The 26,353-nt window shown below is 36.6% G+C and overlaps 1 protein-coding gene across 1 annotated transcript in view; it reads right to left on the bottom strand.

The window, feature by feature from the left end:
- Positions 1-1,184: 1,184 nt before the first annotated feature.
- MAN1A1 (mannosidase alpha class 1A member 1) overlaps positions 1,185-26,353 on the bottom strand; it is a 165,217-nt gene continuing 140,048 nt past the window's right edge. Inside the window, exons 9-13 of the mRNA XM_059941319.1 lie at positions 24,311-24,426; positions 15,106-15,325; positions 14,171-14,343; positions 2,173-2,288; positions 1,185-1,772 (exon numbers count right to left, since the gene is read on the bottom strand). Coding sequence (XP_059797302.1) covers positions 1,646-1,772; positions 2,173-2,288; positions 14,171-14,343; positions 15,106-15,325; positions 24,311-24,426 — 752 coding nt within the window. The 3' untranslated portion in view covers positions 1,185-1,645. The remainder of the gene's footprint in view (positions 1,773-2,172; positions 2,289-14,170; positions 14,344-15,105; positions 15,326-24,310; positions 24,427-26,353) is intronic.

Raw genomic sequence — 26,353 nt, 5'->3', positions numbered from 1 at the left:
ATCTTTTGAAACACTTTCAAAAGCTGAAATAGCTAAAACAACTAAGTCGACTGAGATCTAAGAAAATAATTGTCTTAAAAAATATTAGGTTGAATCACATGAAATTGCTGATACTGAACAATCTTTAAACTAGAAATGCCTCAATTTCATGCGCTTCAGCCTAATCCGTGGGGTTGCACTGATCTATTTGACCACTGTAGCTGAAAATGCAGGTGGTCAAAATCTTTGTACCTCAGTATATGCATCATCATATTAGCCCTTTCATGGGAATATATATAAAATATGAACAAATATGATAAGAAAACACAAGGTGTCACCAGATCTATTTTTGGGAAAACCATTCATATCTCAAAAAAATGCTTTGAAGAGTCATATAATCATAATTATTTTTATCTGCTACAGTATTGTAGGGGATTGGGAGTGTCCATTCCTACATATTACTTCTAAGCGGAAATCGCTATGTTGAATTTAACCAGACAAAATACACTATATCCTAATTTGGCCTAAAAGTTTATTAGATTTTCCTCAATTGACCATGAATAGACACATTGGCAAAAATTCTTTCAGAGTTAAATCCTGCTTTCATAAACTGAAATGAAATAATTTACTACATTTGAGAAAGTGCTCTTTTCAAATCTGAAAAACCTGAATGAAATGTAATGGTTTCCTTTTTTTTGAGAAAAAAAAAATTAAAGATGAAATGCAAACAAAAAACCGTATGAAATACTCACCCTCTCTTCGGAGAGAGCCCCAATTTCTTCATATGTTCAGATGAAAGCAAAAGCTAACACACTAAAAGTTATACAATTTCCTTTAAAAAAATATAATTCGGTAACAGCAGAGCTCTGAAAAACTGGAAAGCTCACTTCACTGTGTGGTAGAGAATGGAAGAAATTAACCAGTACATGATCCAGAGATGACACAGGGCATTTAAAGTAAACCCTGAGAACTAATTCCCAAATTAGGAAACACTAATATAAGTAACCAACAAAAATATACCGTGGATCCAATGAAATGAGGTCAAGAAGAGATGATCCTTTTGGGATGACATTCTAATTTGAATTAAAATGTGAGTAAAGTATTTTAGAAGACATTCTATCAAATAATGATAGACCTGCATAAGGAGGCTTGTCACAGTTATAAGATCTGTCTCTGGTGGATAGACAAACCAGATTAACACGAAATTGAAAAGGAAAAAGCTTTTTTATTATTTAATTTATTATTATGGCTTTTTGCAACATGGCAAAACATTACAGCTTAAAGCAGACATCATCTCCTCATAGAGGAGGAAAAATTTTTGCAGTCAAATCAAAATTGTAATTAAGAGGTCATTGGTATACCATTCTATTCAGTTTAATAAAAATGATACTACACCTTCATGAACTCCAGAGATAAAAGATTACTTAAAACAAACAAACAAACAAAAAACCATGTGATTCACTGAATGAATAATAAAGGCTACAATAAGGAATTTAGGTCCATCTATGTCTATGATAATAAACATAAAAGACTGCAAAACAATTTTAAAACTTAGAATGATCACAGACCTATTAATAAAAATTCATCATATGCCTGATCACCAGAAAAAGAATTATTAAGGTATGCAGTGAAGGGAATGGAGGACAGTAAAATATAAAATGTCTTTTTATTTCTCATTGACTTCAACTTTCTTTATATCCCTAGAGAGTACAGGGAGAAGATGTGCCTCGGTATTGAAGATCCAGTGTTCCAGTGGAAGTAGATCATCATCAGAAAATATTAAGTACAAATATCTGGAGAGAGAAACATGGGTATGTGAGGCCTGAGAGACCCTGTCAGCCAGTGAAACCACAAAGAGACAGAAAAAAAACACATCAATGTCTCCATTCATCTTATGGAGAATCATGGACAACCGTCAAGTACAGCAAAACCTTAAGGGGTATACTCATTAATGCCGAAGAAAGAAGCTGCTCTGTGCTTTGGTCCCTGTGTACGAGAACCATACAAAGCAGTCCCAAGTCATTGAACTTACATGATGATGAAAACACACCTGCAATTACTGCCATGCATGTAGAATGGCATTCGGAAGCAGTCACGCTTGATGTTATTTGAATGTGTTCATGATAAAGACAACTAGAAAGAAGATCTCTTCAGGTATCTTAGTCACATACATCCAGAATAATTTTTACTTACTTTAGTGTTTCTGCCAGGAAGAAACTCTGCTGCACATCATCATAGCTCTCCTTATGGAAGTAAACATCCCTGAGGCCTGAATAGCCTCCTTTAACTCTGCAGTGTTTCTCCAAGGCCTAAATCACAAAGAGGAGGGAAAAAAATGGTCACATTCCAGTAAACTGACTGTCACAAATTTTTACCATTAGATTGTCACATTTAAATAAAATAAGGATTCAAATGGAATGATAGATTGCAATAGTTTCAGGTGAAAATTTAAAAAACCATAACATGTAAATGCAAATAAAGTATGAAAAGTTAAAGGACACATGGACGGTATATCTCATCTAATTGGAAACACTTCTACATTTAGTTCTGGAATTTCAGTGATTTTTACCATTTCTTTTTATGGTCTAGAGAAGGATGCATCAAACTACAGACCACAAGCTATATCCAGCCTGCTTTTTGTTTTGTAAGTAAAGTATTATTGAACCACAGCCACACTCACTTGTTTACATATTGTGTGTGGCTCTGTTTTTTCACTACAATGGCAGAGTTGAGTAAATGCATAGGGCCCCCAAGCCTAATTCTCTCTGGCCCTTACAGAAAAAGTTTGCTGACCCCTGGTCTAGAGAGATTGTTCACGTCAACTGGGATTCTAAACCGCTGGTTGAGAAAGTGTACTCGACCAAAAACAGCTGCTACTATCATCAGAATATCTTATTTAAAAAAAACTGTTTGTGGAGTACAGAGTGATATTGGTGACCGACAGATATAAAAGAGAAAATGGAAAGCAGTGAAAAAAACATGCTTGGTATCTATTTCTGAAATACATTTTTCTTTTCTTTAGTCTGAGATGGAAGAAAGATGGGATGAAACCACTGGTAACTACCGAGAGAGAAATGAGCCTACATTTCTATAGCTGCCTGACTACAACGAGTACTACAGTCAGAGATGGGAAAGGACACGGGGTGAGCAGTGTGGGAACGAAAATTTAGGTAACACCTAAAAGAACTTGCCTTCCATCCTGTCAGCTGCTGCTAACATGACCGCTCTTTGTATTTGGAAATTACACTGGTTTGCTTTGCTGGTTACCAGGCATAGTCATCTCCAGGAAAGTTATTTTCTATTCACCACATCCTATTAATTCTAATGACTATATGGTCAAATAAAGATTTCCACTGTATACAAACTGACATTGGAAATCTGGTTCTAATTCACAGAATGTGGACAAAAATAATAAAGTGTAAGCCTAAACCCCTTAAAATTTTTAATGAGATAAAGAAAACACAAGAAACATGAAAAAAAATGTTACTCTTAGGTTCTCATGTCATTAGTCATTTATTTTTCAGTTTCCTTTTACAGATCACAACCCTGGTCCTCTTTTTTTATGTGCATAATTACATCATAGTTTCCTCCCATTTAGCTCAACTACCAAGAAGATATGGCATAGATCTTGCCATGTTAGTTGAGAAAAATCTTCATTGGCTAGAAAAGGGCTTTGGAGGAAAGCACGGCTCTAAGCATGCGGAGCCCAGAAAACGTGAGATGGAAGGCAAAGGCAGGGAGCAGGAATGTGGTGCTGAGCGCTCAGCTTCCATCTGCAGACACTGATAATGAGGATATTGATTCTGCACCCTAGGGCTGGAGGGCAGAAGGGAGAGAGCATGGGGCCCGGAGGAGAAGCATTTAATTACCAGGTGAAAGAAAATCTAACTGGCAGCCTATGTGAATAAAAAACACCCATCTCCTCGTTTGGTACTGTTTAAAAGCCCTGGGGAATATAAGAACAATTAACTTAAAAAAAAGCTTCCATTATATTCTTAGTTTCAGACAAAGAGCTAAGTGGGGGAAAAGCCTGAAGAAAGGAACTTTCAGGTCCTATTATATTTTTCCTTCCTTCTTTTTTGATAACAGTTCTTTTTGACAAAAAGTCAAATACCAGGTACATGGAGTAGGCCAAAAATTATTTGTAAAAAAGGAAAAAAACCCCAAGATTTAGAAGACATGGGTAAATTTGTTATTACTGAACATAATGAAATCCTATTTCTAGACATCTTCTTAAAAAAAAGATTTTATCCACAGAAGTTTTTCTTGGTTTGCCCCTTGAAGTTCTTTGGTAATAAAGAAATAAGCTAAAGAGAGGGCCAGACATGATAAACAGCTAACCCTCCCTCCCGTAGAAATTTCTAAAAGCTCCTTCTTTTATTATAGAAAAAAGAGTTGTTTTTGGGGTAGGCACTGCCCAAACGTTGTTCATCTTTTCAGTTCACCTCCACTCATTCTTTTTCTCCCCCAATCCTGATGTGGTGAACCAGAGTAGTCAAGAAGACAATCTAACGTTTTAGAGGTGGGGGCCAAATCCAAGCTCCAGACTCCCTAGCTGTGGCCTCAGTTTCCTGGACCCAGGCAGCATGCCTTTTCTCAACATGAGGTTGTCCTGAGAATAAAACTCAAGACTAGTCCAGAAGATGGCAGAGGAGTAAGATGTGGAGATCACCTTCCTCCCCACAAATACATCAAAGATACATCTACATGTGGAACAACTCCTACAGAACACCTACTGAACGCTGGCAGAAGACCTCAGACTTCCCAAAAGGCAAGAAACTCCCCATGTACCTGGGTAGGGCAAAAGAAAAAAGAAAAAACAGAGACAAAAGAATAGGGACGGGACCTGCGCCTCTGGGAGGGAGCTGTGAAGGAGGAAAAATTTCCACACACTAGGAAGCCCCTTCACTGGCAGAGACGGGGGTTGGCCGGGCGGAAGCTTCGGAGCCACGGAGGAGAGCGCAGCAATAGGGGTGCAGAGGGCAAAGCGGAGAGATTCCCCACAGAGGATCGGTGCCAACCAGCACTCACCAGCCTGAGAGGCTTGTCTGCTCACCCGCCAGGGCGGGCAGGGGCTGGGAGCTGAGGCTCAGACTTTGGAGGTCAGATCCCAGGGAGAGGACTGGGGTTGGCTGCGTGAGCACAGCCTGAAGGGGGCTAGTGCACCACAGCTAGCTGGGAGAGAGTCCGGGAAAAAGTCTGGAACTGCCTAAGAGGCAAGAGACCACTGTTTTGGGGTGCATGAGGAGAGGGGATTCCTTCCCTGTCTGTCCACAGAAGGCAGAGCACTGCCTAAAGAAGCTCCAGAGACGGGCACGAGCCGCAGCTATCAACTCAGACACCAGAGATGGGCTTAAATGCTAATGCGGCTGCTGCAGCCACCAAGAAGCCTGTGTGCAAGCACAGGTCACTATCCACACCTCCCTTCCCAGGACCCTGTGCAGCCCGCCCCTGCCAGGGTCCTGTGATCCAGGGACAACTTCCCCGGGGAGAACACACTGCGCGCCTCAGGCTGTTGCAACGCCATGTCGGCCTCTGCCACCGCAGGCTCGCCCCGCATTCTGTACTCCTCCCTCCCCCCGGCCTGAGTGAGCCAGAGTCTCCTAATCACCCGCTGCTTTAACCCCGTCCTGTCTGAGAGAAGAACAGACGCCTGAGGGCAACCTACACAGAGAGGCAGGGCCAAACTCAAAGCTGAACCCCAGGAGCTGTGCGAACAAAGAAGAGAAAGGGAAATCTCTCCCAGCAGCCTCAGGAGCAGTGGATTAAATCTCCACAATCAACTTGAGCTATCCTGCATCTGTGGAATATCTGAATAGACAACAAATGAACCCAAAATTGAGGCGGTGGACTTTGGGAGCAACAGTAGACTTGGGGTTTGCTGTCTGTGACTGACTTGTTTCTGATTTTTATGTTTATCTTAGTATAGTTTTTAGTGCTTGTTACCATTGGTGGATTTGTTTATTGGTTTGGTTGCTCTCTCTTGTTTTTTTTACTTAATTTTTAAATTTTATTTTATTTATTATTATTATTTTTTTTCTTTCTTTTTTTCCTCTCTTTTCTTCTGAGCCATGTGGCTAACAGGGTCTTGGTGCTCTGGCTGGGTGTCAGGCCTGAGCCTCTGAGGTGGGAGAGACGAGTTCAGGACAGTGGACCACCAGAGACCTCCAGGCCCCACATAATATCAATCAGCGAGAGCTCTCCCAGAGATCTCTGTCTCAATGCTAAGACCCAGCTCTACCCAACAGCCAGCAAGCTCCAGTGCTGGACGCCCCATGCCAAACAACTAGCAAGAGAGGAACACAAACCCACCCATTAGCAGAGAGGCTGCCTAAAATCATAATACGGTCACAGACACCCCAAAACACACCACTGGATGCAGCCTTCCCTACCCAAAAGACAATATCCAGCCCCACCCACCAGAACACAGGCACGAGTCCCCTCTACCAGGAAGCCTACACAACCCACTGAACCAACCTTACCCACTGGGGGCAGACACCAAAAACAACAGGAACTACGAACCTGCAGCCTGCGAAAAGGAGACCCCAAACACAGTAAGTTAAGCAAAACGGGAAGCAAGAGAAATATGCAGCAGATGAAGGAGCAAGGTAAAAACCCACCAGACCAAACAAATGAAGAGGACATAGGCAGTCTACCTGAAAAAGAATTCAGAGTTATGATAGTAAAGATGATCCAAAATCTTGGAAACAGAATGGAGAAAATAAAAGAAATGTTTAACAAGGACCTAGAAGAAATAAAGAGCAAACAAACAATGATGAACAATACAATAAATGAAATTAAAAATTCTCTAGAAGGAATCGATAGCAGAATAACTGAGGCAGAAGAACGGATAAGTGACCTGGAAGATAAAATAGTGGAAATAACTACTGCAGAGCAGAATAAAGACAAAAGAATTGAGGACAGTCTCAGAGACCTCTGGGACATTAAACACACCAACATTCGAATTATAGGGGTTCCAGAAGAAGAAGAGAAAAAGAAAGGGACTGAGAAAATATTTGAAGAGATTATAGTTGAAAACTTCCCTAATATGGGAAAGGAAATAGTCAATCAAGTCCAGGAAGTGCAGAGAGTCCCATACAGGATAAATCCAAGGAGAAACACACCAAGACACATATTAATCAAACTATCAAAAATTAAATACAAAGAAAAAATATTAAAAGCAGCAAGGGAAAAACAACAAATAACATACAAGGGAATCTCCATAAGGTTAACAGCTGATCTTTCAGCAGAAACTCTGCAAGCAAGAAGGGAGTGGCAGGACATATTTAAAGTGATAAAAGGGAAAAACCTACAACCAAGAGTACTCTACCCAGTAAGGATCTCATTCAGATTCCACAGAGAAATTAAAACCTTTACAGACAAGCGAATGTTAAGAGAATTCAGCACCACCAAACCAGCATTACAACAAACGCTAAAGGAACTTCTCTAGGCAGGAAACACAAGAGAAGGAAAAGACCTACAAAAACAAACCCCGAACAATTAAGAAAATGGTAATAGGAACATACATATCGATAACTACCTTAAATGTAAATGGATTAAATGCTCCAACCAAAAGACACAGACTGGCTGAATGGATACAAAAACAAGACCTGTATATATGCTGTCTAAAAGAGACCCACTTCAGACCTAGGGACACATACAGGCTGAAACTGAGGGGATGGAAAAAGATATTCCATGCAAATGGAAATCAAAAGAAAGCTGGAGTAGCAATTCTCATATCAGACAAAATCAACTTTAAAATAAAGAATATTATAAGAGACAAAGAAGGACACTACATAATGATGAAGGGATCAATCCAAGAAGAAGATATAACAATTGTAAATATTTATGCACCCAACATAGGAGAACCTCAATACATAAGGCAAATGCTAACAGCCATAAAAGAGGAAATCGACAGTAACACAATAATAGTAGGGGACTTTAACACCCCACTTCCACCAATGAACAGATCATCCAAAATGAAAATAAATAAGGAAACACAAGGATTAAATGACACATTAAACAATATGGACTTAACTGATATTTATAGGACATTCCATCCAAAAACAACAGAATACACTTTCTTCTCAAAGTGCTCATGGAACATTCTCCAGGATAGATCATATCCTGGGTCACAAATCAAGCCTTGGTAAATTTAAGAAAACTGAAATCATATCAAGTATCTTTTCTGACCACAATGCTATGAGACTAGATGTCAATTACAGGAAAAAAACTGTAAAAAATACAAACACTTGGAGGCTAAACAATATGCTACTAAATAACCAAGAGATCACTGAAGAAATCAAAGAGGAAATAAAAAAATACTCAGAAACAAATGACAACGAAAACACAACGACCCAAAACCTATGGGATGCAGCAAAAGCAGCTCTAAGAGGGAAGTTTATAGCAATACAATCCTACCTCAAGAAGCAAGAAAAATCTCAAATAAACAACCTAAACTTACACCTAAAGAAATTAGAGAAAGAAGAACAAAAAAACCCCAAAGTTAGCAGAAGGAAAGAAATCATAAAGATCAGATCAGAAATAAATGAAAAAGAAATGAAGGAAACAATAGCAAAGATCAATAAAACTAAAAGCTGGTTTTTTGAGAAGATAAAATTGATAAACCATTAGCCAGACTCATCAAGGAAAAAAAGGGAGAAGACTCAAACCAATAGAATTAGAAATGAAAAAGGAGAAGTAACAACGGACACTGCAGAAATACAAACGATCATGAGAGATTACTACAAGCAACTATATGGCAATAAAATGGACAAACTGGAAGAAATGGACAAATTCTTAGAAAAGCACAACCTTCCGAGACTGAACCAGGAAGAAACAGAAAGTATAAACAGATCAATCACAAGCAATGAAATTGAAACCCTGATTAAAAATCTTCCAACAAACAAAAGCCCAGGACCAGATGGCTTCACAGGTGAATTCCATCAAACATTTAGAGAAGAGCTAACACCTATCCTTCTCAAACTCTTCCAAAATATAGCAGAGGGAGGAACACCCCAAACTCAATCTACAAGGCCACCATCACCCTGATACCAAAACCAGACAAAGATGTCACAAAAAAAGAAAACTATAGGCCAATATCACTGATGAACATAGATGCAAAAATCCTCAACAGAATACTAGCAAACAGAATCCAACAGCACATTAAAAGGATTAAACACCATGATCAATTGGGTTTTATCTCAGGAATGCAAGGATTCTTCAATATACGCAAATCAATCAATGTCATACATCATATTAACAAATTGAAGGAGAAAAACCATATGATCATCTCAATAGCTGCAGAAAAAGCTTTCAGCAAAATTCAACATCCATTTATGATAAAAACCCTCCAGAAAGTAGGCATAGAGGGAACTTACCTCAACATAATAAAGGCCATATATGACAAACCCACAGCCAACATCATTCTCAATGGTAAAAAACTGAAACAATTTTCCACTAAGACCAGGAACAAGACAAGGTTGTCCACTCTCACTTCTATTATTCAACATAGTTTTGGAAGTTTTAGCCACAGCAATCAGAGAAGAAAAAGGAAAAAAAAGGAATCCAAATCGGAAAAGAAGAAGTAAAACTGTCACTGTTTGCAGATGACATGATACTATACATAGAGAATCCTAAATATGCTACTAGAAAACTCCTAGAGCTAATCAATGAATTTGGTAAAGTAGCAGGATACAAAATTAATGCACAGAAATCTCTTGCCTTCCTATACACTAATGATGAAAAATCTGAAAGAGAAATTAAGGAAACACTCCCATTTACCATTGCAACAAAAAGAACAAAATACCCAAGAATAAACCTACCTAAGGAGACAAAAGACCTGTATGCCGAAAACAATAAGACACTGATGAAAGAAATTAAAGATGATACAAACAGATGGAGAGATGTATATACCATGTTCTTGGATTGGAAGAATCAATATTGTGAAAATGACTACACTACTCAAAGCCATCTACAGATTCAAGGCAATCCCTATCAGACTACCAATGGCATTTTTCACAGAACTAGAACAAAAAATTGCACAATTTGTATGGAAACACAAAAGACCCTGAATAGCCAAAGCAATCTTGGGAAAGAAAAACAGAGCTGGAGGAATCAGGCTCCCTGACTTCAGACTATACTACAAAGCTACAGTCATCAAGACAGTATGGTACTGGCACAAAAACAGAAATACAGATCAATGGAACAGGATAGAAAGTCCAGAGATAAACCCACGCATATATGGTCACCTTATTTTTGATAAAGGAGGCAAGAATGTACAATGGAGAAAAGACAGCCTCTTCTATAAGTGGTGCTGTGAAAACTGGACAGCTACATGTAAAAGAATGAAATTAGAACACTCCCTAACACCACACACAAAAATAAAATCAAAATGGATTCAAGACCTAAATGTAAGGCCAGACAGTATAAAACTCTTAGAGGAAAACATAGGCAGAACACTATGACATAAATCACAGCAAGATTCTTTTTGACCCACCTCCCAGAGAAATGGAAATAAAAACAAAAATAAACAAATGGGACCTAATGAAACTTAAAAGCTTTTGCACAGCAAAGGAAACCATAAACAAGACGAGAAGACAACACTTAGAATGAGAGAAAATATTTGCAAACGAAGCTACTGACAAAGGATTAATCTCCAAAATATACAAGCAGCTCATGCAGCTCAATATCAAAAAAACAAACAACCCAATCCAAAAGTGGGCAGAAGACCTAAATAGACATTTCTCCAAAGAAGATATACAGATTGCCAACGAACACATGAAAGGATGCTCAACATCACTGATCATTAGAGTAATGCAAATCAAAACTACAATGAAGTATCACCTCACACCAGTCAGAATGGCCATCATCAAAAAATCTGCAAACAATAAATGCTGGAGAGGGTTTGAGAAAAGGGAACTCTCCTGCACTGTTGGTGGGAATGTAAATTGATACAGCCACTACGGAGAACAGTATGGAGGTTCCTTAAAAAACTAAAAATAGAACTACCATATGACCCAGCAGTCCAACTACTGGGCACATACACAGAGAAAACCATTAATTCAAAAAGAGTCATGTACCACAATGTTCACTGCAGCACTATTTACAATAGCCAGGACATGGAAGCAACCTAAGTGTCCATTGACAGATGAATGGATAAAGAAGATGTGGCACATATATACAATGGAATATTACTCAGCCATAAAAAGAAATGAAATTCAGTTATTTGCAGTGAGGTGGATGGACCTAGAGTATGTCATGCAGAGTGAAGTAAGTCAGAAGGAGAAAAACAAATACCGTATGCTACTACATACGTATGGAATCTAAAAAAAAAAAAAGGTTCTGAAGAACCTAGGGGCAGGACAGGAATAAAGAGGCAGACGTAGAGAATGGACTTGAGGACACGGGGAGGGGGAAGGGTAAGCTGGGACGAAGTGAGAGAGTAGCATTGACATATATACACTACCAAATGTAAAACATATAGCTACTGGGAAGCAGCTCCATGGCACGGGGAGATCAGCTTGGTGCTCTGTGACCACCTAGATGGGTGGGATAAGGAGGATGGGAAGGAGATGCAAGAGGGTGGAGATATGGGGATATATGTATACATATAACTGATTCACTTTGCTATACAGCAGAAACTAACACAACATTGTAAAGCAATTATATTCCAATAAAGATGTTTAAAAAAAAAAACGAATAAAACTCAAGATGAAGCCACACTTAGCACAGTGACAGGGGCCTTTCAGGTGTTTAGAGAGGCCTAGCTATTTTTATTTTTTGAGGCTTTTGGTAAGTTAAGAAGAAAAAAGGGGGGAGGATGCTGAAGAGGCATCTTTAACTTTCAAAAAATGAAAAACCTTCATGTCAAGTCTAAATTTTAAGACTTTAGGGATGTGAAGCTGGGGACAAGCAGCTGTCCTGGGCCCCCCGTAATAGGCCATGGTTTTACAGTTTTTCCACAGTGGAAGTGGCTATGTAACCAGGCCGCTTAGTCTGATCAGAACATCATTTCACCACAGTCTGTTCTTGGGGCTCTCAGCCTCTGGGCAAGAGTTCCTCTAAAAACAGAGCATGAGACGAGGATTGGATGCAGGGAGATTTTGGGGGAGGTAATATCAGGAAGTGAGCGAGTGAGTGGGGAGAGTGAAACAAGGAAGGGAGAAGGGCCAGTTAAATACACGTTGAGCAGGTCACTGCTGTGTGCATGGGGGGGGGCTTGCTCCCGCTGGAAACCCTGTAAGGAACTATCTAGAATGCATCTCAGAATTATTCTTCAGAGGAGTAAGACTGGATAGTTATCCATCAACTCTAAAACCTCACTGGCCGAGGGCTGCCCCTGGGGCTGCAGACTCTCCCACGCTTCCCAGACCACAGCCAGCTGCCTGTGAAGGGGCTCTGAGTCAGCACAGCTGACAAGACTGGGCGCTGGAAGTCATGCTGCCCGCAGGTCAGGGTGCCGCCCACTGGAGCCATAGCTGAGACATAGGGTGGGCTGAGGAGATGGGACACAGGAAAAAAGGAAAAAAAAGGGCTGCCATACCTCCTAAGTCTATGGTCTTCATGCTTTACAAAAGACCAAGAGCCCCTAGTACTCACTCCTCCCTCCCCACTACACCTCAAGTTCTAACAGAAGTTATTGGTACTACTGGCAAAAACAAGGGGAATTCCTGTGTTGTGACAAGTTAACAATTTGACATCATATGCTACACTAAAAGGGGTTAATAGATAAAAATCCTAACACATCAAACCAACCTTATTACCCTACAAACAAACCTTGCACCCCCCCCCCAAAGAACCAAGCAAATGGAAGCTTCCTGCCCACACGACACTATTTACTTACTTCTTCCACTTTTGATCAATTCTGTAATATATTTTTCACACTTTAACGTCTCTAAAATTGGCAATGTCATAATTTAATTGGTAGTGTTGTGCTTTCTTAATGGTATATAAAATGGTGTTTCTTATCAATTATGGTGTTTTATATTTGATGAAATATGTTATTTCTGATATTTTCAATTTAAACTGATATTTGCAAGGTGAGTATTAACCTTAATTTCTTTGCTGGCCTACTGAAGACCAAAATAATTCCTAATCACCAAGGCTTAGATGAACCTCAATTTTAATATACTTTTTTCAGAGGAAAAAACATAAACTTAAAGAAACTGAAATTACAACTAACCATAATTAGAAAATTATGCAAAAAAAAAGAGGCCTAAAAAATTGCTATTACTTAAAATGATTGATAACTGGTTATAAGACACACATTAAATGAAGAGGGTAATAAGCAAGATTCATCAGTGGCTCCTAAGTTATCAGTTAAATTTTACACAAAGGCAATATTCATTTCAGATTTCCCGAGAGGAGTTATTCCTAATGGTTTTAAAAGACAGCTAACTTTCTAACAAAGAGTGCTAGACAATAAGAGAATGTAATTAAAGCATTTGCTTGTTCTTATCCCCTGAATTCCCTCTCACTCCTTTTGGAATGATAGCTCTAAAATTAGATGTTGTTTGATGCATATCCTGAAGGGCACCTCTGCTGGCATTCGGCACACAAAGTGTTCAACAGATTAGTTTAGGAAGATGATACACCATATTCAGCAGGAAGAGACCCAAGTAGTGACAAAGACAATTCAAATAACACACTGGACAGATAGGAAGCTTATAGATATTCGGAGAATCCTGAGACTAGTGTTGGAATATTCTTGTACAAAGTAGTTTTCTATAGGTACTTTCTAAAATTTAGCTCTAAGTAGCTAATTTACTCTAACTAAAAGCATATTTTATCATTTTCATGCCCAAAGACTAAAAGAAGCAATCACATAGTGGTTTCTTGAAACAGAGAGCAGTTTGGGGTAACTATTCCCAAGCTGCCCGTAATCCTTTGTGGAATTAACCGATCAGCATTTTTATAGTCATGAGAACTTAATTTTATAATACGCCTTTCCAGATTTCTCCTTCAACACCAGAGTAGGTATATTTATATCACTGTTACCTAAAGCAAAGCTGAAGCCAGGGATATAGGATGACTTAACTGAAAACACTCAGTCTTGAATGGAAAGATGGCTGGTCAAAACTTTAAGCTTTAAAAATCATAGAAAAGTTGATATGCTAGATTTATAGGTATCACTGAACATTTTTTCCACAGACATTTTTCTATAAGAAACATGAGCAAACTAAAACGTCACCTCTACAGCTTCCCAGGCCCATTTCCTGTATTTTGGATCATGAGTCAGTCGCCACATGTACATGTAAGTCTCAACAACTTCTGGCCGTAGGATGTAGTATTTTTCATTTTGCCTCGTAGCAATGGCTTCAACACCGCCATCGAATCTGAAAGCTTCTGGTCCCAGTTTCGCAACTAAAGGAGATGCAATGGAGGACAAGGGTTATTGTCCTAGACAATGTTTAGTGTCTATAACTTAAGTGAAACTAGAAAGTACCTTACAACATTCAAGAGAGGTGCCAAAACAATCATTTTAAGGAATAATTATAAACACTCTATAATAAGCAATATTCAATATACCTTTATAATTTATTCATCGAAAAGAGTCCATTTTAGAAAATGGTAATGATCCCTTATTTTCTTTCATTTAACCACCATTTACTGAGCACCTACTGGGTAGGTGCAAAGCACCACCTTATTAGTGAGCTAGAAAATCAGTGGTTGAGAATTATAAGTCATTATGTCATGAAGGTTATTTAGTATTTGTACATCAAACTCCTATTTTATAAGAAGGCCGCCAGACTCATCATATATTTCATGGAGATTCTGGGAAGATTAATAATGGTTTATAACATACCAAGTTTCTTTTGTACTGGGACAGAGACTCTCACCCAATGTTATTTACCTAAAGCAGGGCCAATAAGTTAGACAGACTTAACCCTTTATGGCCTGGATTTTTGTTTCTTGGTAAACTAAAGGTAAATATTTTTATATAGAAGAGCAATGCTTCTTGAAGTAAAAATAGAGATTCATTTAAGATATTAATCATGATCATCAAGTTTCATCAGGCATGGTGGATGTTCTTTTGATGGCAACAAATGGACAAAATGGACAAAGTTCCTTACTGAATGAAATAAAAAGCACACAGATTGTGTATGAAGAGTAACAGGTACTCACATGTGCGATTGTAAGATTCATGACAGGTACGGGCAATTTCAGCCCCGAGTTGAAGGTAGTGTTGGGTCAGGCCTTCAGGAGCGTTGTCTGCCCCGAGGGCAAACATGCCTCCCGCAAAGCAGGTCAGGTGGCCCATCTTGTGTTCCAGGAGGCCCCCTTTCCACTCTGCGATGTAAGTCAGTCCGTTACGTGACTTCCGGATCAAGTGAGTCTCAATTGCCTGAAAATAATACTTATTTTCAACATTTTGTAATCTCTTCTCAGATTTATACCAAAAACACCACATTAAAAAAATAAAAAAAGATAAAACATCACTCACGATTTGAGTTTGTTACTACAAATCCAATTCGACCTGAAATTTCATGTTATTGCTCTCTGTATATGTCCTCTAGTCTACGCCTTATTAGTTTGGTTAGTTAGAATTAACACTGTTGGGCCAGCCCAGTAGGTTTTGCTTGGTTCCATGACCAAACACTTGTAGTCCTCATACTGAAAAAGCTGTTTCCTTTTCAAAGATAGGCCACTGGTATAGTGATAAGAGAGCTTTAGTGCATTTCCATTTTCACAAATGGAGAAACAACACAAAGCACAGGCTCTACCATGAACGGTGAACAGACCATATTTGTGTATAAAATCCAGGCTGGTGGTATTACCTCTCCTTTCTCTCTCTTAGGCTTGGAGGGGTAGCAAAACAGAGTGGGAAAAAGGAGCTGTTCTTGAGTCAATCAGATTGCTTGGCTTCAAATTCCAGCTCTGACACTTACTATCTGTAAACTTTGTGGGTAATTTGCTTACTGTATCCTTAAATCTCAGTGTCCGTATGCATAAAATGGGAATAGTAGTATCCACTGAGAAAACTGCAACATTTTGCTTATAAAGCAGTCAGTACTGTGATTAGCACTTGATAAAGGTCATTTATCATCATCACATCTCCATTGTGGTAACACTTGAATTAAATTCCTCCCTAATAATTCTTTTAAAAAGGACATTAATATACAATGAATAAGTATTTTTTTTAAAAAAAGAATAAAGGTCTGTAAATTTGGGAGAAATGATGTTTACAAAAGTGGCTTGTTAAACACCTTTTATTTCTGCCCCAGGACTGTTGATATTCTTTTGAATAAACAAAATATGATAAGCCTTTTTTTTTAAAAAAACCCAAAATTGTAGTGTAAGTGCTTGGCATTACTATTTTTAATTACTTTAACAGGAAATGCTCCCCTACACCCCCAATTACTTCTTGGAAGGAGAAGGGCTATGATTGTGTCTATAACTGTTATACTATTATAAAAAAAAGAGAGGATTTTAGGAATCACATTTGGGAATACAGGCATAGCTCATTTTATTGAGCCTTGCTTTATTGTGCTTTGCAGATATTGCATTTTTCACAAATTGAAGTTTTGCAGTGACCCTGCATCAAGCAAGTCTATCAGCACTGTTTTTCCAAAAGCATTTGCTCTTTTCATGTCTCGGTGTCACATTTTGATAATCTGCAATACTTCAAACTTTTTCATTATTATTATATTTGTTATGGTGATCTGTATCAGTGATCTTTAACATTACTATTACAACTCACTGAAGACTCAGATGATGGTTAGCATTTTTTAACTAAGGTAAGTACATTGTTTTTTTAGACATACTGCTATTGTACATTAAACAGTCTAGAGTATAGTGTAAATATTAACTTTATATGCACGGGGCAACCAAAAATTTCATGTGACTTGCTCTACTGTGTTATTCACTTTATTGCAGTGGTCTGGAACTGAACCCACAATATCTCTGAGGCATGCCTGTAGTAGATACAGACTACTTGTGATACAGAAGAATGAATGAAAATGAATGCATAGGTAGATAAAACCTCTCCTACCTTTACTGGAAATAAACAAATGAAACCAAGATGGTAAGAAATAAATGAACGCACTACTGTGCTCATTAAATGTGGTTAAGCTAATTTTATTGATGGTCTAGTTATTACATTAATATTTCATTCTTATTTAATGCAACTGAACATCTTAGCTATTTATACTTCTCATAGCACAAATTGCAATAAAGTCCTTCAAGCAGATACTTGTTCATCACCCAAGAAATTATTCTTTCTACATGGCAAGAGTAATAGCTTTTGAGCATGCATTAGAGAAACATTATTACCCTGTTACAGATCCTGAATAAAGTACTATATTATTTTTGGCATGATTCTGACCAAGTTGCTATCTCTCAAAATAAATTACAACGAAGTTCCAAGACTTTTAAAACAATGTTTGTGTGGCAATGGGAAAATGTAAATAAATATAAAGGAGGAAAAAATAGTCTTTGGTGGCTCTAAAAAATGTGTCAAGCCTACAGAGAATTGATTAGGAAAAAAGAGTATTGTATATTTTGTGATTTCATCCTTCTACATTTGAAAAAAATTAGTTGGCTGTGCCTATAGAATCCTAAATGCCTAATACATCACCTGCCCAGGTATCATTCACTCCAGTGGACTTTCTTGCAGCATGAGCATCCACCACTATGGATTCTTAGTATGGCCTCCAGATGAGGCCATAACAGCCAGTTGAAAACTCAAAGTATTTCGTTATTAACACACGAAAGAAAACATGCCACTCTGGGATTAAATGATTTCCAAAATGCACTGGAAGCTAAAACTGATGGACTACATCTCCAGTAACTCAACTGTCCGGAACAGTATTGTAAGGGATCCTCTCTTTCATAATAATGATATTTTAAAGTACAAGCAATACAAAGAAACTTTACTATGTAACACATGACTACTTCTTAAAATCAGAAGTATAACTGTTCTAGCTTTGCTTTCTATGTTGAAAACACACAATGGATTGAAAGTGTTTTTACTATTAAGAGAAAGAGGAAACACTTTGACTTCATTTGCTCTTAATGGATTTTCCTGTCAATGGTTTGTCTAAATACAATATGCTAAAAGCTGTGTGGGTATAGTTCTCAAAACTGGAGGAAAATTATTTCAAAGAGTATTTTAAAGTTGCCTTTCCTGGAACATCAAGATCTTAGGGGGCCACTTTAAAATTAGAATAATTAAAATGTCTGCCAGGACTGTAATTAAAAATGACATAATGCAAACCACACTGTATGGAGAACTCCCTGGTTTAAAACCTGAAACCTCATAGGAATGAAGAAAAATAAACCTGAAGAGGCCATATGGACCATATCCTAGTATGCTTTTAATGTTTATCATGTCCTTTAAAGGCTGTGCGAAATGAAGGCCAATGTTCTAACTAAGGTGTCTGGTTCCTATATGTGAAATAGTAAAGAGTTGTGTCTGCTCTACTTAGTGAAGTTCACTACTGACCTTGGAGGGAACCAATGTAATATTAAATCCAGTCAACTAGAGCAGTACAAGTTGTATTTATATTTAAACAAATAAGTTGGTCTATTGTGAAATCACCCAGAATTCCTTTTAGGGACACTGATTTTAGAACAATGGCAACATCATTGGAATTACAAATATCCATTTTTTCCCCTATGAATTATTATTATTATTTTTTTAAAAAAATTTCTAATTTCATATCTAAACTATGTAAGAGGCTGAGCCCAACAGGACATCTCCCACATAAGGCCACTTCTCTAAGATTAGGATATGTAAGTTACCTACCTAACACATAGAAATAAACATAGAGATCTGGGAAAAGGGGGAGACAGAGAAATATGATCCAAATGAAGGAACAAGACATAGCCTCAGAAAAAGAACAAAACAAAGTAGAGATAAGCAATATACCTGATAAAGAGTTCAAGGTAATGATCATAAAGATGCTCACTGAACTCAAGAGAAGAATGGATAAATACAGTGAGAATTTCAACAACAAAGAGTTAGAAAATGTAAGGAAGAAACAGAGCTGAGGAATACAATAACGGAAATTTAAAAAATATACTAGAAGGAATAAACAGTACGTTAGATGATATAGAGGAATGAATTAGTGATCTGGAAGACAGAGTAGTAGAAATCACACAAAGTTGAATAGAAAGGAGATAAAAAAAGAAATTAAAAAAATGAGGTTAATCTAAGAGATCTCTGGCACAACATCAAGCATACTAACATTTGCATTACAGGGTCCAAGGAGAAGAGGGACAGGAAGGGACAGGGAACTTATCTGAAGAAACAATAGCTAAAAACTTACCTAACCTGGGAAAGGAAACAAACATCCAGGCCCAGGAAGCAAAGAAAGTCCCAAACAAGACACACCAAGGCACATCATAATTAAAATGGTAAAAATTAAAGATAAAGACTCTTAAAAGCAGCAAGAGAAGGGCAACTAGTTACCTACAAGAAAACGCTCATGAAACTATCAGATGTCTCCTCAACAGAAACACTGCAGGCCAGAAAGGAGTGGCACAATATATCTAAAGTGATGAAAGGGAAAAGCCTATAACAAGGAATACTCTTCTTAGCAAAGTTATCATTCAGATTTGAAAGAGAGATAAAGAGTTTCACAAACAAGCAAAAGTTGAAAGAATTTAGCACCACTAAACTGGCTTTATAAGAAATGTTAAAGGGACTCCTCTAAGCAGAAAAGAAAAGGCCACAACTAGAAATATGAAAATTATGAGAGGAAAAACATCACTGGTAAAGACAAACAGATAGTAAAGGTAGTCGATCAACCACATAAAGCTAGTAAGAAGGTTAAAAGACAAAAGTAGTAAAATCATATATATCCATAATAAGTAGTATGGATACACAAAACAAAAAGATATAAAATATGACATCAAAAACATTACACATGGTGGGGGAAATAAAAATGTAGAGTGGTTAGAACGTATTCAAGCTTAAGAGATCATCAACTTAAAATAATCATATATACATATGAATGATGTTCAATATGAACCTCTTGGTAATTACAAACCAAAAACCTATAATAGATACACACACTCAAAAAAGAGGAAGGAACACAACATAAAGCTAAAGATTGTAATCAAATCACAAGGGAAGAGAGCAAAAGAATAAGAAAGAAACTAAAAAGAACTATGAAAACAATGAACAAAATGGCAAAAAGTACATACGTATAATAATTATTTCAAGTGTAAATGGACTAAATGCTCTTATCAAAAGACATAGAGTGGCTGAATGCATGAAAAATCAAGACCCATATATATGGAAAAATCAAGACCCATATATATGCTGCCTACAAGAGACTCATTTCAGATCTAAAGGCACACAGACTGATAGATAAAAAAGGTTATTCCATGCAAATGGAAATGGAAAGAAATCTGGAAGCAATACCATATCAGACAAAATAGAATTGAAACAAAGACTGTAAAAAGAAACAAAAAAGGACATTACATAATGATCAAGGGATCAATCCAAGATGAAGATATAATAATTGTAAATATATATGCTCCCAACATAAGACCACTTAAATACATAAGCAAATATTAACAGACATAAAAGGAGAAATTGACAGTAACACAATAATAGTAAGGGACTTAAACACCCCCACTCACATCAATAGGCAGGTCATCCAGAAAGAAAATAAGGAAACACTGACCTTAAATGACACATTAGACCAAACAGACTTAATAAATAGATAATTTAAGAAAACTGAGATCGTATCAAACAACTTTTCTCACCACAATGCTATGAGACTATAAATAAACTACAAGAAAAAATGCAAAAAACATAAACATGTGGAGGCTAAACAATACACTAGTAACAACCAGTGGATCACTGAAGAAATCAAAGAAGAAATAAAAAAATACCTGGAGACAAGTGAAAATGTAATCACATTGATCTAAAATCTATGGGACACAGAAAAAGCAGTTCTAAGAGGGAAGTTTATAGCAATACAAGCCTACATCAGGAGACAAGAAATATCTCAAATAAACAACCTAAACTTACACTCAAAGGAAACAGAAAAAGAACAAACAAAACCCAAAGTTAGTAGAGCAGAAATAAATAAAATAGAGACCAAAAAACTGCAATAACAATAGAAAAGATCAAAGAAACTAAGATCTGGTTCTTTGAAAAGATAAACAAAATTGATAAACCTTTAGCCAGACTCATCAAGAAAAAAAGAGAGGGCCCAAATAAATAAATCAGAAATGAAAGAGGAGAAGTTAAAATGATACCATGGAAATAAAAAGGATCATAAGAGATTACTACGAACATTTATATGTCAATAAAATGGACAACCTAGAAGAAATGAAAAAATTCCTAGAAATAAATAATCTCCTAAGATGGAACTGGAAATATCAATAGAAAATATTAATAGACCAATTACCAGTAAAAAAATTGAATCAGTAATAAAAAAAAAAGTTCCAACAAACAAAAGTTTGGAATCAGTTGGCTTCATGGGTGAATTCTACCAAACATTTAGAGAAGAGTTAACACCTATTCTTCTCAAACTATTCCAGAAAACTGAAGAAGGAGGAATGCTTCTGAAATTCTATAAGGCCAGTTTTACCCTGATACCAAAATCAAAAAAAAAAAAAAAATACAGGCCAATATCAGTGATAAACATAGATGATAAAATCCTCAACAAAATATTAGCAAACCAAATTCAACAATAAATGAAATGGATCATACACCATGATCAAGTGGGATTTATCCCAGGGATGCGAGGATGGTGTAGTATCTGCAAATCAATCAATGTGCTATACTACATTAACAAATTGGAGAAAACTCATATGATCATCTCAATAGATGTAGAAAAAGCTTTTGACAAAATTCAACATCCATTTATGATTAAAAATCTCAACAAAGTAGATACAGAGGGGATATACCTCAAGATAATTAAGCCCATATATGACAAATCTATAGCCAACATCATAATAAATGATAAAAAGCTGAAAGCAACAAGATCAGGAACAAGGCAAGGATGCCCATTCTTGTCACTTTTATTCAACATAGTTTTGGAAGGCCTAGCCTCAGCAAATAGACAAGAAAAAGAATAAAAGAAGTCCAAATTGCAAAGGAAAAAGTAAAACTGTCACTTTTTGCAGATGACATACTATATATAGAAAAATCCTAAAGACACTACCAAAGTAGTAGGACTAATAAATAAATTCAGTAAAATTGCAGGATACAAAATTAATATACACTTAAATGTTAAAATGTCCAGACTACCCAAGGCAATCAACAGATTCAATGCAATCCCTATCAAACTACCAAAGACATTTTTTTATAGAACCAGAACAAATAATTCTAAAATTTGTATGGAACCACAAAAGATCCCAAATAATCAAACCAATCTTGAGAAAGAAGAACAAAGCTGGAGGTATTAGACTCTCTGCTTTCAAACTATACTACAAAGCTACAGTAATAAAAACCATACAGTACAGTCACAAAAACAGACACATAGATCAATGGAACAGAATAGAGAGCCCAGAAATAAACCCACACTTATATGATCAATTAATCTATGATAAAGGAGGAAAGAATATACAGTGAGAAAAAGACAGCCTCTTCAATAAATGGTGATGGGAAAACTGGACAGCTACATGCAAGAGAATCAAACTGGACTACTTTTTCACACCATATATAAAAATAAATTCAAAATTGATTAAAGATTTAAGTGTAGACCTGAAACTATAAAACTCCTACAAGAAAACACTGGCAGTGCTCTCTTTTGACATTGGTCTTAGCAATATATATATATATATATCTATATGTGTGTATATCTATATCTATATCTATATATATATTTTTTGATCTGTCTCCTCAGGGATGGAAAATAAAATAAAAAATAAACAAGTGAGACTACAACAAACTAAAAAGCTTTTGCACAGTGAAGGAAACTAACAAAAAAAAAAAAAAGTGAAAAGGCCACCTACTAAATGGGAGAAGATATTTGAAAATATATCTGATGAGGGATTAATATCCAAAATACACAAAGAACTCATACACCTCAACAAATAACCAGGCTAAAATGGACAGAAGACCTGAATAGACATTTTTCCAAAGAAGATGGAAGGCAGAGAGACGGCCAACAGACACATGAAAAGATGCTCAAGATCACTAATCATCAGGGAAATGCAAATGAAAATCACAATGAGATAACATCTCACACCTGCCAGAATGGCTATCATCACAGACAACAAATAACATGTGTTGGTGAGGATATGAAGAAAAGGGAATCCTTGTGCGCTATTTTGGGATTGTAAATTGGTGCAGTCACTATAAAACTGCCATACGATCCAGCGATTTCACTTTAGGGTATTTATCTGAAGAAAACAAAAACACTAATATGGAAAGATATATGCACCTGCATGTTCACTGCTGCATTTTTTCCCATAGCCAAGATATGGAAGCAACCTAAGTGTTCAAATGGGTGGTTGCCAGAGGGGAGGGGGATGAGGGAGCAGGAGAAATAAGTGAAGAGGATTAAGAGGTACAAACCTCCAATTATAAAATAAGCCACAGGGATGCAATATACAGCATACGGAATATGGTCAATAATACTGTAATAACTTTGTATGGGGACAGATGGTTACTAGACTCATTGTGGTGATAATTTCATAACATATACAAATGTCAAATCACTATATAGTACACCTGAAACTAACATAATATCATACATCAACTACATTTCACTTTAAAAAAAAACTATTTAAACAACACAACATTGTTAATCAATATAAAATAAAAATTTAAAAAAAACTAGTTAAGGAAACAAACACTACATAAAGTATCTATCTAACACACTACTTAGAACACAGAAGGTAATTCAAATATTTGTTCACTCTCATTCCTCCTCCATCACAAAGGACCTTTGAAAACTATTAATAATCTTCGATTAAGTATTAGTTCGGTTAGTTCAGATTTTTATTTGAAAGTACTATTCTTCAAAGGGAGGTAGCCATTAGGATTGTCTGTAATCTTGGGCAATTTTAACTTCCTCAATTTTTAGAATATATAATAAATTCAGGATTTTTTCCTCTCCATAATTTTAAGTGTGACTCTAATAGGGAACTCATACTTGTTGAAGAAAAATACCCCTTTTTCAGACGTGTGAATCTTAACTGAGGTTTGAACCATGAAAAAAACTTTTAACTGCCCTATTAGAACTAAACATTATCAAGTATGATTATTATTGTTATAATTATATTAGCACATATTGAACTCTACCTAACTGGAAACATTTTGTAACCCACTCAGGTAGTATTCCATTTTTTCATTAAAGCTTGATTAATATGCAAGTTATAAGTTAGTTGAGTGGCAACGATGATTTAAATTTGGGTTTACCTTAATAGCATCGAAATACATCTTCTTAGCTTGTAGATCTGTCTTGTCAGACATTAACCATGCCTTTAGCAAATATTCATAAAAGCTGTCTCCAAGTCCTCCAACTGATACATGATCTGCAAAGAGAGGGAAATGAATCTTAGACTGATTCAGACTTTAATTCAGATAATGCAGTAAAATCATATTAGTAACTAGAATGCAAAACCGTTAAGTCAACTGCAACTCAATGTTACATTTAAATTCCAACAAATCTCTTGTTTTCAGAAAGATATTCTGAAATGAGCAGATGTGCTGTTAACTAATGTGATATACTTTAAATAATTACCAATGTAGTATTGTAAACATGCAGATAAAAAATATATAATCAACCCTAATTCTATTTTTACTCTGTTTCTTTAGTAAAAATACCAAATTAAAATGTTTTACCATATATATTCAAATATATTTTTAATTGCTTTATCTCTCAATAATAAACTATGTCAAAGCTATGAGTATCATCAAATCTTAAAAAAAAAACAAAAACAAAACTGGCTTGCAATATAACCAGAAGCTCCTCAGCTTCTTGTATTATAATTTTTATTATTTGATAGGTTTTGTAGTGTTATCAATCTGAAGGGTCAAAATCCTTTGAGAGAGGTAAGAAAGAAGACAGGGCAGGAGAAGTTTTTCTTTTTAATACAGTCACCCCTCCATATCTGTAGGTTCCCCATCAGTAGATTCAATCAACTGTGGATTGAAAATATGATAAAAAAATTCAAGGAAGTTCCAAAAAGCAAAACTTCAACTTGCCATGCACAGCCAAATTCTATTTACATGGCATTTACATTGTATTTACATAGCATTTACATTGTATTAGGTATTATAAATAATCTAGAGATGATTTAAAGTATCTGGAGGATATGCATAGGTTATATGCAAATACTATGCCATTTTACATAAGGGACTTGAGCATCCATGAATTCTGGTATCCCTGGGGTCCTGGAACCAATCCCCTGCAGATAGGGAGGAATCAATGTACTCCAATCCGAACATCCCCCTCCACTGTCATTTATTATGCCAGATCCACTACATATTTATATTATTGCTATACAAACAGTCTTTGACTTATAGGTAGGTAATCCTCATTAAAAGTGAGAAAACTGAGGTTTAGAGGGGCTAAATGAGATTATAACATTGGTAGGTGCAAGCTAACTCTTCAGCCCACACAGGGTCTCAAACTTGGAATCACTTGCTCCCTAACATATAACACTAAATGTACATATTCTTTTGCCTACTGCTTGAATCAATACTGTTACTTTTCAAGCATATTTACCTACAAAAACAGAGACATACTCTCTTTGAAATATCATTCCTAGAATTCATAGAGAATTTGTGCGTTAATTAGGTAGTCTTATTTGGGAAATTTGCATTTGAAGTTTCATAACTTGAAACTAACTTTATGTATCTATTAAAAAAATAAAACCTTTATTAGTTGATTTAGTTACACAAAAGTAAATTGGTTTTTATAGTACTATCAAGACAATTTTCTCCTGAGTCCCACCCAACAACTCCACTTGGACATGGGGACCTAAAATTGAACACAGGTTAAAAGTGAATGCATTATCTTTTCCTCCTCAACCTTATCTTAGCCTTGGTCCCTATCTCACTAAGTGGCGCCATCATCCTGCCAAGTCTGCACAAGTCAGACATCAAATAGTCATTCTTTACCTCTTCTCTCCTTCACTCCCATATTCAATGAGTTACTGAACTCTACTCATTTTACCTCCAATGTATCTCTTAAGTGCATCTACTCCTTCCTGTCCTCATTAATGTGATTCTGGCCCAAGCTACCACTGTGCCCTGCCTGAGTCTGCAATGGCAAATTATCTGGTCTCCTGCACTGTGATAGCATCTTGCTATTTAAACTTAATAAAATTAAAAAAAAATCAGTTCTTCAGCCACACTAGTGCTCATACATGTGGCCTGTGGCTACTGCACTGAAGAGGGGAGATACAGAACATTTTCATTATCACACAAAGTTCTGATGGCAGTGCCACTCCAATC

The sequence above is a fragment of the Balaenoptera ricei genome, chromosome 12 (genome assembly GCF_028023285.1).
Source record: "Balaenoptera ricei isolate mBalRic1 chromosome 12, mBalRic1.hap2, whole genome shotgun sequence".
Taxonomy (NCBI): Eukaryota; Metazoa; Chordata; class Mammalia; order Artiodactyla; family Balaenopteridae; genus Balaenoptera; species Balaenoptera ricei.
This window is presented reverse-complemented; position numbering and strand designations above follow the sequence as displayed.